A 14,359-nucleotide genomic window follows, 5' to 3' on the forward strand; every position below is an offset into this window, starting at 1 on the left:
GCCTTCAAAGGTAGGCTGACGCTCTCTACCCAGATGGAGGGCAATGAGCGAAACCTTTGCACCGAAACTGGCGCGTAAATAGAAAGACACTCCCTCTAAAGAGCCTTGGCCTGATGCCCTGCCTTCGGATCCGAAGTTGAAAAAACTGGTGATCAAACCTGAAACAGGACATATTCTTGCCGCTCTTCCAAAAAAACGGAAGATTGACCGATCAGAGGACTACCTTCGCAAAAGGAAGAGTGTGGGTGCTAAACCTTCTCCCCCTTATATTCCACCTCCCTCTCTCACTGATCCCATCTTGCTCATCACAGCATCAAATTCACCACCACTTTCACCTGAACCACATGATGAAGGGGATGGGGATGAGGATCAGGATAGGCTACAGGACACTGACCCTTGGGAGCATTATCATACAGACCCAAAACCGATAATGACCTTGATTTGTATCCCTTCAGACCCATCTGACGACAAAATTGGGTACATTGAGCTTCTCTACAGAGATGCTCAATATCATGGGGTGGAGCTCCATAAGGAGCCTTTAGAAGAGGATTTCTTCTTTGTAACACTTACTTCTTCCCAAAGAGCTACTCCTATCTTACCAGTGCTCAAAGGCTTATTAAAACACGCGGATGATGTATTTAAAGACCCTGTAAGGGCAAGGATAATTACACCTAGGGTGGACAAAAAATATATACCAGCTCCTACCGACCCTGTTTACATTAGCGGCCAGCTGCCCTTAGACTCTTTTAGTCTCCAACGCTCGCAAGAGAGCTTACTCACAAACCACAGGTGAGGCTCCTCCTCCTCCTGATAAGGAGTCTAAGCTTATTGATACCTCGGGCAAAAGAGTGGCTTCACAGGCAGCAAATCACTGGCGCATTGCCAACGTTCAAGCTCTGTTGGCTCGTTATGATAGGGCTCCTTACGATGAGTTAGAGAAACTCGTATAACATTTACCTGATGAATACAAATCTAAGGCTAATGACCTTATTCAGGAAGGTAAACTTATCACCAATACATCCATTAGGTGTGCCCTAGACGCAGCAGACACAGCAGCTCGTGCAGTCAACACCAGTGTACTCTTCCGCAGGCATGCTTGGCTGAGAGTAGTAGGCTTCAAGAAGGAGGTGCAAACCTCCAACCTTAACTAACCATTCGACAAGGAGCATTTCTTTGGACGCAGCTGTTGATACTTCGCTGGAAAAGATGAAAAAGGACACTGAGGTCGCAAAGTCCATGGGGACTTTGCAGTTACCTGCCACTAGGGGTTCCTTTCACTGCTCCTTTTACAGGGGTGGTTCAAAAACTGTGTCCACCGAAAATCCCTCCTCCTCTTACAAGGGCAACGACCAATCCTCCTCTTCAAGAGGTTATTTCAGAGGAGGTTTTAGAGGAAAAAATGGTAAGGGAAGAAGCAGAGGTAACTCCATCCGCACTTCCCCCGCAAACAAATAGTGACTTCCTTCCGCTATCCCCCGATCATTCCACCCCTGTCGGGGGACGTCTCACCCAATTCCTACCTGTCTGGAATTCAGTCACCTCAGACAAGTGGGTACTACAAATTATCCAATATAGTTACTGCCTGGAGCTTACAGACACTCCCCCAAATATTCTTCTAAGATCACATGCAGTGTCACCAGAGCATCTCACTTTCCTAAAGCAAGAGCTTCTCTCTCTCTTGGAAAAACACACTATAGAGCCAGTCCCATTACAATACCAGGGGCCCGGGGTATACTTCCTGTATTTTTTAATTCCCAAAAAGGACGGCTCTCTCAGGCCTATACTAGACCTCCGATAACTTTATCTGTACGTTCAGTCGTACCGCTTTCACATGGTCACACTCCAACAGGTGCTCCCACTCCTTCAGCAAGGCGACTTTCTGTCCATGCTGGACTTAAAGGACGCCTATTTCCATATTCCCATTCACCCAGCTCACCGGAAATACCTCGGGTTTGTGGTGGACGTACATTATCAATTCAAAGTTCTCCCATTCGGAGTAACTACAGCACCCATGGTTTTCACCAAGTGTCTGGCAGTAGTCGCGGCTCATCTAAGAAGACAGTACATTCACGTCTTCCCCTACCTAGACAACTGGCTAATAAAAGCCAGCTCGCAACAGAGCTGCCCACGCCACATTCGAAAAACAGTCCAACTGCTTCACGACCTTGGGTTCACTGTAAACCTCACCAAGTCTCATTTCCAACCATCCAACACACAAGTGTATCTAGGAGCCACAATAGACACTCAGAAAGCTCTAGCGTGTCCCAACCCAGTCAGGATCTGCAACATGCAGACTCTAATATCGCAGTTTCAGCCTCAACACTCATTACCAGCTCGAGTGTTAATGCAATTGCTAGGAATTATGGCATCTTGCATTTTAATGGTTCCTTATGCAAGACTCCAAATGCGTCCCCTACAGGAATGCTTAGCACGTCAGTAGAACCAGACTCAAGGTCAGGTATCAGATCTAGTGTTGGTGGATGGCCGCTCCCATTGCTTTCTGAGCTGGTGGAACATACAAAACCTTTCCATGGGGCAGCCATTCGTTGACCCGGTTCCACAGATGGTGCTAACAGCAGACTCATTGCTCTCTAATTGGGGAGCTCATCTTCAAAAACCTACCATTCAGGACATGTGGACTCTGCAACAAAACTCCACATAAACCATCTAGAACAGCTAGCAGTGTTTCTAGCATTGAAAGCCTTTCAACTTCATCTAGTAGGCAAAGCTGTCCTGATTCGCGCAGACAACATGACAGCAATGTACTACATACAAAAACAGCTCTCACAGCTAGCCCAGAGCATCTGGAGAAGGGCCATACTCAAAAAATATATCTCCTTACAGAACACCTTCCAGGAGTGAACAACCAGATTGGAGATCTGCTCAGTCGTCAACGACAGCAGATCCACGAGTGGGAACTCCGCCTTCAAGTTCTCCTCCCATTCTTCCAAATGTGGCTCTTCTCATAGATGGATATGTTCGCCACACACCTAAACGCAAAATGCCCAAACTTCGCATCCAGGTATCCACACCCGTTGACCAAAGACAATGCACTATGGATGAATTGGTCAGGGATATTTGCTTAGGATTTTCTGCCTCTCCCACTCATTACATAAGTGGTTCGGAAGCTCAGATAGCAGTCCCTTACACTAATCCTAGTTGCTCCCGCATGGGCCCGTTAACCCTGGTTCACAACACTATTGGAGCTACCGGTAGTTCCTCACCAAAAACTACACCTTACTCCCAATCTTCTCACTCAGAACCATGGAGTGATAAGACATCCAGATCTCAGTCATTTCAACCTTGCGATCTGGCACCTGAAATCCTAGAGTTTGGCTATCTTAATTTTCCGCCAGACTGCATGAATATTATTAGAGGCTAGGCGCCCTACCACAAGAGCATCCTATGCAGCAAAGTGGAAGCTGTTTGTCATTTACTGTAGCAACAATCAAATCAATCCGCTAGATGCTCCAATCCAAAACATCATTTGCTATCTATTACATCTACAGCGTTCCAATTTAGCGTACACATCCATACACTTGCATCTTACCGCAATAGCTGCATATCTACAAAACAGACAGCATTTGTCTCTTTTTAGAGTGCCTGCTACTAAAGCATTTATGGAAGGTCTTAAGAGTCATTCCCCCCAGACTTCCACCTGATCCAGTGTGGAATCTCAACATAGTTCTTACAAGACTCATGGGTCCACCTTTTGAGCCATTGCACAAATGTGAACTACGATTTCTCACTTGGAAGGTAGCCTTCCTCATAGCCATCACATCTCTGAGAAGAGTGGGTGAGCTTCAGGCACTAACTGTAGAAGAGCCATTTTTACAAATACACCATAACAAAGTGGTTCTTAGGACAAACCCCACATTTTTACCTAAAGTCATTTCTGCCTTTCCTATCAACCAATCTGTTCAGCTGCCTGTGTTCTTCCCTCAGCCAGATTCAGTGGCAGAATGAGCTCTTCACACCTTAAATGTCAAAAGAGCATTACTATACTACATAGAAAGAACAAAACCTTTCTGGAAAACCAAGCAGCGTTTTGTTGCTTTTGCTCCACCACATAAAGGCAATCCAATGTCAAAATCGGGTATTGCAAGGTGGATAGTTAAGTGCATTCAAATATGCTACATGAAAGCTAAACGCACATTAACAATTACCCTGTAGAGCGCACTCTACATGCAAACTGGGGGCTTTTATGGCATTCTTAGGAAATATACCCATAGATGGCATCTGCAAAGCTGCAACATGGTCTACTCCACACACATTCACAAAACACTATTGTGTAGATGTGTTGGCAAGACGGCAAGCTAGTGTGGGCCAGGCAGTTTTGCGTACACTATTTCAAACCACTGCAACAGCTACAGGTTAGTCACCGCTTTGGGAGATAACTTCTATGTTGTCTATGCACAGCATATGATCTACAGCTCATATGCCTTGAACGGAAAATGCTACTTACCCAGTATGCATCCGTTCTTGGCATATAGAGCTATAGAGTCCTATGCGCCCACCCGCCTCCCCGGGTACCTTTACCTGTTGCAGTAACATCTTACTTAGATACAATATACATCTTTCTTTAGTACTCATTACTAACTCCATCATCACCCTTTACGGCAAAACAATCTAAGGATGGAGTCGATGCCCATGCGCACTATCACCAAAAGGAGGAGTCACCTACATTGTGACTGGAAAGACTTCTTCAAACAAAAACAGTGCAAACATTCGGACCCAGCACTAGATGGCGTACTATGCACAGCATGAGACTCTACAGCTCTATTTGCCAAGAACAGATGTATACTGGGTAAGTAGCATTTCCCTTATACTACCTAGATGTACAAGCACACTTCGCCCATTATTGGTATTACCCCTCCTCCATTCCTCCCACATGTAGCCATAGTCAATAGTTAATGCAAGAAAAGAAATGGAATGGTCTGGTTTTGCCAGCGTGATTGCAATGTAGTCGCTGACTACCTACCATTACTTTTAATAAACAAGATGGTGATGACATTGGACCAAGCCAATATCTTCACAACCCTGGACTTCAGTGTGGCTTACAATCAAATTGTTAGATGAAGGTTCTAAAAAATAGACTGAATTGATCACCCCTTCAGGAACTTTCCAGTTTTGTAGGCTAACATGTGAACTTTGCTCAGCATCTGATGTTTTCCAACATGTCATACACCATAGATTCCTAACACGTTTGGTTTAAGAACATTCCAGGATGATGTACTAATTTATAGTAAAAAAAGATGATGAATATGTATCAATCTTGAAGCAAGTCTTACAAAGAGTCCATGTGTGAGGTAACTTAGCAAAAGACCAAATGCAATTTTTTCAAAACCACAGCCAAATATCTCAGGCATGAATATCTTGGGCATTGGACTGATGAAACCAGTGTTCGTCCAAAACCCTCATTGCTTTGTGCATTTTCATAATCCCCCTCTCCATACAGCAACGATGAATTATCATATATTTTGGGCATGTGCGAGTCTCACTCAAAGTTTATATGAAATTACGCTGTCTAAGTGGACCCTGCGCACAAGTTAGTGAAGAAGGATTTGGAATTTGCATGGAATGGAGAGTATGAAACCAGCCTGAGAGAGAGATGAGTGTTGACCGTAGCGCTGTCCTTACAATCTTTTAATGAAAAATTGTAATGATAGTAACCACTGATGCTCGCCAGATAGGATTGTGAACTGTGCTAAGCTAAAAGGCTGCTGGAAGCGAAAACACAACTGCATTTACATCACTCAAACTAAGAGGGGCAGAAAGCAAGTATTCAGTAATTGAATGCAAATTGATAGCCTGTGTCTGGGCTGTCAATAAATGTGGAAAAAATCATTTATAATACAAGCTGACCACAAGCTGCTGGTTAACATCTTAGAGTTCAGGAAAAATATCACCCATAATTGCCAAATTAGTGTGTAATTAACCAGAATATCATTTCACAAAGGAACACATTTCTGGCAAAATGAATGTCTCAGCAGACTATCTGTCAATAGCTCCTTATAATGAGAAGCAAAACGACAATGGTTTATTTAGATGAGGAAGATAATCTAATGGTAGCATGTTTTTTTCAATGTGATGACTGATGGTGCCATAACAAAAAAAGAATGGTTGGCTGTTGTTGAGAGTGAAGATATACGAGAATACTGTGAAGGGATGGCTTTGTGAAAGGGTGTTGAATAGGAGCATTTGACCATACTGGAAAATAAAGAGCTCACTATGGTTGATGACGTCATCCTACGCAGTGACATCAACTTCATTGAGGTGTTGATTGTTAACTTTGACCCTTGAGGGTCCTGTGGATATGACTGCAACAAAGAAAAAACTCATAGTAATTTACTGTTGGCCCTCCTTGGACTGTGATTTAGGCATTCATGTCAGATGTTCTACTCGCAGCATTGCCGATAAAATAATTTCTGCATGTATTTGCCGTATGACATCTATTGCATTACCAGAAGGTCCTTGGATTAAGGAATCAACTTCATAGGACCCATGAATGCTGTTTACGCAGACTTGCATCGTGCAATTTTGGTAGTTGATTACTTCAGTACTGGATTGATGTCAGATTTGTGTTTCAACCCCCAAAAGTAGAAGTGATCAGATTCTTGGAAGAGCTATTTTGTTGGGAAGGATTTCCCTGGCAATTAGTGACAATGGGTACAGTTTGCATCACGGGAAATAGTGCATTTTGTTAAAAATGAATTGGGTGGAGCACATGAAATCCTCCTTATACCATCCCCTAAGTAACAGGCAAGTTAAATGGGCAAACTGTTTATCAAAGAAACAATCCAGATAGCTTTAAAAAAACATGATAAAATTGATGCAGCTTTTGGGATGAGACTGTGGCACTACCCCTCACACCACCACATGCAGAACTGCATTTGAGTTAAACAGAGGTAGGTTGGCCATAATCCAATTATTACTTTGCAGGTCGCTGCTATAGAAAAATGGGACAACAGGATTCTGGCGGAGGATGAGATTCAGAACTAGTATGCAAATGTTGAAGTATTATCAGGCCAAATACGATGCTAGAAATGTTGTCAAAAAATATCTGTCCAACTGGTGATAAAGTAAGGATAAGATGCGCTAAAAAAACAACTAAACATGAGCAGATTCAGTAAACCCAGGCGGGTGCTCAAGACAAGATATACTGCAATCTTATTAGACGTTGGTGGAATGGGTTGAATGTGTTTTTTGTGAAACTGACAGAACCTTCAAACGGGTCTGCGTTGCACTACAGTAGAACCACAGATGCTGTGGATTGTTACGCATGATGTGAATGGTGAAGTACCAGGCAGGAGGAATGAGGCGGTTTGTTCTTCACGTGTTTCTTTACCAAATTAAGGGACAGTTCTTGCTGATGGGTTTCGCACCAGGAGGAATACTGCCCTTCATATTTGATTCAAAGATTATGTATGGAATTAATTCCTTGATAAGAAGGAGAAAATGTAGTATGCTGAGTTGTTATACTTTCTGCCTTTTTTTACTTGGTTATTGTTGTTGTTCCCGATCTCTCCTATCCACAGATTGTCCTTCTTCCCTCTCTTGTGTGCGGGTGTGACTCCCTTCAAGCGCAGTTTCTAATGTAATATTTATTGTGATTTATGATACTGGTGGCTCTTGCTGCCATTCTTGTGGAAGAGATCAAGCAAAATATAACTTTAAATTACCTCCTTTGTTCTGATTTCTACACAACTACATACCCTAGAGCTGCTGAGGAGGATCTAAATTAGTTCCCAATCAGCACCCAGAAAACCATGATACATGCTCTGGTCACAAGCCAGCTGGACTATGGGAACACCCTCTTTGCTGTAAGCAAAAAAAAAAAACTCACCAAAAGGCTGCAGGTCCGTAATGAACTTTGCAGCGAGAATCACTCTAAATCTCCCACGCCGCACTCTCATCACACCACACCTGAAAGACCTCCACTGGCTCCCCATTTAGAAATGGGCACAATTCAAACTCCCCACCCACACGTTTAAGGCCTACGTAACACTAGCACAACATACCTCAACAATCGCATCTGCTTTTGCAAGCCTTTCGGACACCTCCTCTTGTCCACACTCCTACTTACACAAATCCCACGCATATGGAAACCCAGATCTGTCTGTGGAGCCTTCTCCTACATCACTCCTAAAGCATGGAAGGACCAGCTGCTACACGCAATAGCCTCATACTCACTTCTTGAATTCCACAGGAAGTTGAAGACATGCTTTTTGAATATTCCCACTAGGACCTAGGTGTGCCTAGACTCACACCTGCGCAGTGCCAGGACGCCCTACCCCCTCTACAAACCTGCATAATGTAACAACTCCATTCTGACGCTCTTGCAATTGTACTAGGATGTTCAGCTCAGCTCTGCCACTGTGCCTAATTTCTGGCTGAGTGTCTACAGACGCATCTCAAGACTGAGGACCTGATTCACAATAACCGGTATAAATTAACCCCTTCCCTGCGGGGGTAATTCCCCCATGGTGCGGGGGGGGGGCGCGCCGCCGCTGTGCTCGCGACGAGCTCAGCTCGTCATGACTCACAGTGGAGCTGTGCTCATGGCGAGCTGAGCTCGTCACGACCCCGCCTACTGATTAATTCTCCCGCACAGGCGGGGAATTAATCGCGCGTGGGCGGGCCGGGGCCGTTATGACGAGCTCAGCTCGTCATAAGCACAGTTCCACTGTGACTCATGACGAGCTGAGCTAGTCATGAGGACTCAACAGGTTAAAACATGAGGTTCACCTGATCATGGTTGTGGCCTATATTTGTTCAACTGAATCGCAAAAAGTTACACATTAAAGATACAAAAAAGTCCATTGTAAGGAGAAATAAACGCAAGCGAATGACATTCACAAAAAAGGTAACATCCTTATTTTACGAGAAAGAGATAGGAAAAAAAATATTTTTTACTTTTCAGGAAAATGCCCCCTCTTTCTGCACACCACTTCTGAAAAGTATTTGTTTCCCACTTTATGCAGCATGTACACCTTGTAGGTGTAATTCGGAATACTGAAAAGCATGGGAGGGTATTTAGTATTTTCAAAAGTTTGTGAATCGCTAATAAGTTCAGGCAAAGTGGGTTTTCGCTGCATTTGCCTGTGTTTTGACTTTGAGTTCCCAAGGACCATGCCCAGGTATTTTAACGACCATACTGATGTAAAATGTAAACATCAACCTGTGTAGTCTGCGCATGAATATGTGGATCACTCAGTAACATATTGCTTACACGTTGTGAATCGCTCTTTCCGTGTGTTAGAAGTACACCTAGAAACCTCCAACAAAGCATTGCGACCAGGCTGTTTTTTTTAAAATCTGCAGGCACGTACAAAATGGGATAAGTCGCATAAAGCAGGATTTTTTTCCCTTAATTGGTAAATGCTTAAGAGTGCGTCTAAGAATAAAGCAAAAATGTGTACTATAGCTGCCTTAGTGATTGTGGTGTCGTGGCGCTTCAAACACCACCTTGGGGGACGTCATCAAAAGGCAGCATTACATCCCTCCCCAAAATTCAAAGAAAAACATTACGCAAAGTAGCATCTGAAATAACATGAAAAACAGCACACAAAAAACACTACTAATCATTTTGTTGAAAAGACCAGAGCATCAGAGTATTTATCGACGCTGACCATACCTGGGATACGGAAAATACCTCACATCATGGACAGTACACTCCATTAGATTACATGATCCCTCAGCCTAGTCGAGGGCCTGGGATTGTCATGGAGGTTGTACCTGGTTCGAGAATTACGGCCCGGTTGAAGATCATCCTCACGGTTGACAGGAGTCCCTAGGGGGTTCGGTACCGTACCCGGACTTTCGACTCTCAGATCGACACACTCGGCTGTTTTACTCTCCAGTTGCTCATTTTCACACCAGTCATCGAGATCATTGGCTACACCAGTCAGGTCCAGAGCACCGCCTTGGCGGGGATGGAACCTTTTGAATGCTAAAAAGGTTCCGAGTTATTGTCTCTTGCCCACGGCGCACAGTGACCTGAGTGCCATGCAGAGAAAAAATGTGGGGTCACATTCAAATGGTAGCCTAAACTTGCTGCCCTGATGCCGATCCAGCACAAGCACCAAGTCACCTACTTGTAGACTCGAACTCTTGGCTCTTCGCCGATGCGATAACGGACCTTCTCATTGGACGGTTTCCTAAGTTCATAGACCAGATCATCATTCTCAGGACCAGGGAACCATTTCGGATGGTGAGGAACTGAGTCCACAACGACCCCCCCACTGAGTGATTCCTGGGCACTCGCCCTGTGGTAGAGTGGGGAGTCTGCCTATAGTCCCATAAGAAAGTGTAAATGGCCTGCTCAGGGGACTGGTGGCTTGCTGAGGCAATCCGGATGACCTTGTTTAAAGTTCTCATTCATCTCTCTGACTCTCCATTGGCTTGGGGCCACCTTGTAGTGATCTTCTTGTGGATAATTTCCAAAGAGTTGGGATAAGAAGCTATTTCCTGCCACTGAAAGGGAGTACTACTGTCTGTTCTGATTTCTTTGATTAATCCATGCTTTTTCCCAACTTTGGCACCACCTCAGAACCACTCTGAGAGGACAGGATATTTGGAATAATTGTCAGTCATCACCAGAGTATGCCTCCCATCTGGGAGACTTTCAAAATCCAGGCTGGTGCATACCCACGGACATCTTGGACCTTTCTCTGTTAGTATGGGCGGTGGTGAATTGGCATCTCCCCATGCTTAACACCATCGGCAGGATCTGACCGCCTCTTCTACCTTCTCATCCATTAAGGAGAACCATACCTTGGTTCAGAGTCGGCCCTTGGTCTTCACCATGCCCTGATGCCCGGCATGGGCCAGCTGAATCACCCTATCCGTGAGCGAGGCAGGGATGACCAGACGTTGCCCTCGCAAGAGACATCCATTTAGATCAGCACTCAATTCTTGGCGGACATGATCTAGACTTTCCAAAACCACCTGTGCTTCAGGAGTGAGTAAACCCACTAGCTCTTGAAACTGCCACTTGTTTGCCTTTATAGTTTTCAGAGTTTTCTGTAGACATTTGGCCTGGGTGGTGACGCGACAAAGATCTTCAAGGGATAGTGGTTTAGGGGGGGACCTGTCAACCACATACTGCACATACTCTTCAGTTTCCTCGTCTGTACTAGTGGTGGCAGCCCGAGGATGCCTGAACAAGTAGTCTGCCGGGTTATTCGACCCAGGGCGGTATACTACTCGACAGTTCTACTCTTGCAATTCAATCATCCACTTTTGTATTCTAGGTGGTGGTTTTGATGCTGTTCCATGAATAGTGGAATTTAAGGCTTATGGTCTGTGGTGACCAGGAAAGGATTCCCATACACATATAGGTGGAAATCTCGGCATCCCCAGTGGATGGCAATGGCCTCCTTCTCTATTTAAGAATACCTTTGTTCGGTGTTAGTCCGTGATATGCTTGCAAAACCTACAGGGGCCCAGTCATTCTCATCGGTTGATCTCTGCATCAGAACCACCCCATATCCTTGAGGGCCAGCGTCCACGGCTATCATGTTGTTTTGTCGCGGGTCAAAGTAACTCAGTGTGGTGGAGGATGACAAAGCATCCTTTGTGGCCTGTAATGCAGCTTCTTGCTCAGACCCCCACGACCATGGGTCAGATGCTTTGGTCAGCTCTCTGAGAAGTTGCGTCAACATGGTGGGAACATTTGTGACGTGACCACAATAGTTGACCATGCCTAAAAAGCTGCGCATCTCGGTCATGGTGGCAGGCGCTAGTGCCTCTTTGATAACCCTCACCTTTTCCGGGTCAGGAGCAACCCCCTCTGAGAAGATGTAATCTTTGCTGTAAGAACACACGTTTGTTGCGCTTCAGCGTGAGACCGGAATCCTGAATTCATCGCAACACCTTCCGCAACCGGGCATTGTGCTCTGGCACGGTCTTTGCATAGATCAAAATGACAGCTTTGCCACATACTTAAATGTAGCTAGCAACCGTTAGGCTCTTTCGTGTTTTACGAAGTCACGTGGTATTTCTCCTAGTTCATCAGAGGTTTGCCCCTTTGAAGGGTGGTCTGAGTAAACGTTACTGCACTTCATGTATTTTGTTTTATGCTGTGAGTCTTCTGGGGGGCACTTGCCATTGAAATGTTTTTAGCGTTTTTAGGATTGCAAAGTGATTTATATATCCATGTCTGTTGTTTTAATGCTAGCACTTTTTTGCTTACGGCACTTTACATTGTTCTTGCTGCTATTCTGCATGTGTTCTTGTTATTATGTGATGTATTTAGGATTCTTATATGGCCTTTTTGTGCCGAATAAAGTATATTGGATTGAATTGAAAACAGATGAATTTAATGAAAGTTCTATTTAAGTATCATGTCCGAGCCTTTGCAGAATCTTAAAACATGAACAAATGGTGGAATTTTTCTCTGGGAATGGTGGCAACCCAACCTCGGTCATTAAACTTTCTAAAAAATGTAAAATGGCTGCCTGTTCTTGAACGATAAAAAAATAAAATGCTTGCTTCTCAAAATCTTTGGACAATAGCAACAAAAAAACATATCAATTGATGAATTCCCAGTTTACTTGTTTTTAGCATGTTGCGTTTGCAGTTGATGCTTCAAATGTGCGTCGCTCATGCATGTCACCATCAGTTTCCTTAACCTGTGATGATAGTTTTACATGCCATTCTTATCCTTGTTCAAGCAACTACTCTTAATGTAGCGTTCAACTCCCACAACAAGTCTCTGCTGACCATCATGATGTCCAATAACGTAAGTGTGATTTATATCAAGGGTTTTAGCAAATTATGTGTTGGTAATCATTTACTTCAGTGGGAAAGCTATGTAAAGTTTAGTGAGTGTGTGTGACTGAAACCTCTTATTTTAATATCCCCAGAAAGCAAGTTGATGCTCATAAAGTTCAGCATTTCCGGGGAGCACCACTAACAGTTCATTTTGTACTTGCATGTTTTTCCGAGGCAAACACATTTTCCAGTTACTCAGTACATTCCGTCAGGCCTGCAGCTTGAACACCTGGGGTCCTATTACACATAGGGCGCATTCTTCCTGATTGCGCACCGACACACCTTTAAATAGGTGTGCCGGGTGCAAGCAGTGAAAGTGCGCCCTATTAGAGAGAATGTGCTTCCACCATGCCGTAAATTTGTTCTTTCCTGAGGACAGCGCATTAAAGTACTATACATAGCGGCCACTCTGTTTCAATGTGCAGGCGGCAACCCGCCTGCTCATTGAAAGAGGGATTAAACCCCACCAGAGCAATGCTAAAATATAAAAGAAGAATTGTTTATTTGAAGTTTAGGTCAGTGCCTGTCCTGGGCGTGTGTTGTGCAGCTCTTAACTTTCTGCTGACCTTAAACGGGGTAGAGAGATTATGAAAAGAATGGTTCTACATCTTTCACCCTAAAACAAGCAGTTAAGTCTTTTCTTTTACTTGTCCTAAGGTATGTCCCTCCAATTGGAAAAAAGTGTGGTATGTTGCTATCTGGTGCAGTCAGGTAGTCCACCTTTGCTTTTATGTCATCCTTTACTGGCACCATCCTCTCCCTGTTCTACTATTCCATTGAAAAGAAAGGCAAATCTAGACCACATAGCTCCTAACGTTACTTTGGAAGATTGTGACTTAATAGTAACAAGTGATTACTTAACTTAGCAATCTCACTGGAATGTAAGTTGTTCTATATATCTATAAGTGAATTGCTGTATTGTCTCTGTTCTCTGGAACAATTAAATGTTTGCTTGTTCACAACTACCTAGGTGGCTGTTTCAAAATCAGTGGTTCCTAGCTAGCAGCATATCATAGCAGTATTAAGTCAACCCATTTGACCTACGTCATAAAAGTGGAGGCAGGCCTTCCATATGAGCAGAGGATACATGTATTAGCATATCATGGTGCTTGTCTGATCAAGCACCCCACTCCCCTGAGGTTTTGGAGCCTCTTGTCCAAGTGACAGATGCCCTGTCACTCTAAGCTCCTTTCGTTCACAGAAACCATTTTGGATACAATGCTGGTTTGCCTTCCACCTTTTCACTTGGTGGATCCTGACTGTTGATGAGCAAAGGACTTTGATGGCCAGGGTCATGATATGCCTGCAAAGCGTCATCTGGTACTGCCCGAGAACTCATTTGCCAAGCCTAATTTTAGAATTATCTTCACTTTACAGAGATTGGTTGCAGTGTGACTGTGGCTCCTAACCTGTGGGTAGCACAAGACAAATCATGACACCTCAATGTACCGAAGACAAAACTGTTGTTGGGACCTGGATGCATCCCTCCCATCCCTATAGAGTAATAGAAAGTTGTCCTCGCTATTGCCATATCTTTTGCAATAGTATTTAATGGCAGCAAACGTATGAGTCTGAAAAACGA

General features: G+C 44.1%; 1 protein-coding gene across 1 annotated transcript in view; it reads left to right on the forward strand.

The window, feature by feature from the left end:
* The window catches only part of TAPT1 (transmembrane anterior posterior transformation 1), a 443,118-nt gene that overhangs the window by 180,597 nt on the left and 248,162 nt on the right, over nt 1-14,359 (forward strand). The window contains exon 6 of the mRNA XM_085642381.1: nt 12,648-12,745. Within this exon, the coding sequence (XP_085498507.1) occupies nt 12,648-12,745 (98 nt within the window). The remainder of the gene's footprint in view (nt 1-12,647; nt 12,746-14,359) is intronic.

Source organism: Triturus cristatus, chromosome 2_2 (assembly GCF_964204655.1).
Source record: "Triturus cristatus chromosome 2_2, aTriCri1.1, whole genome shotgun sequence".
NCBI lineage: Eukaryota > Metazoa > Chordata > Amphibia > Caudata > Salamandridae > Triturus > Triturus cristatus.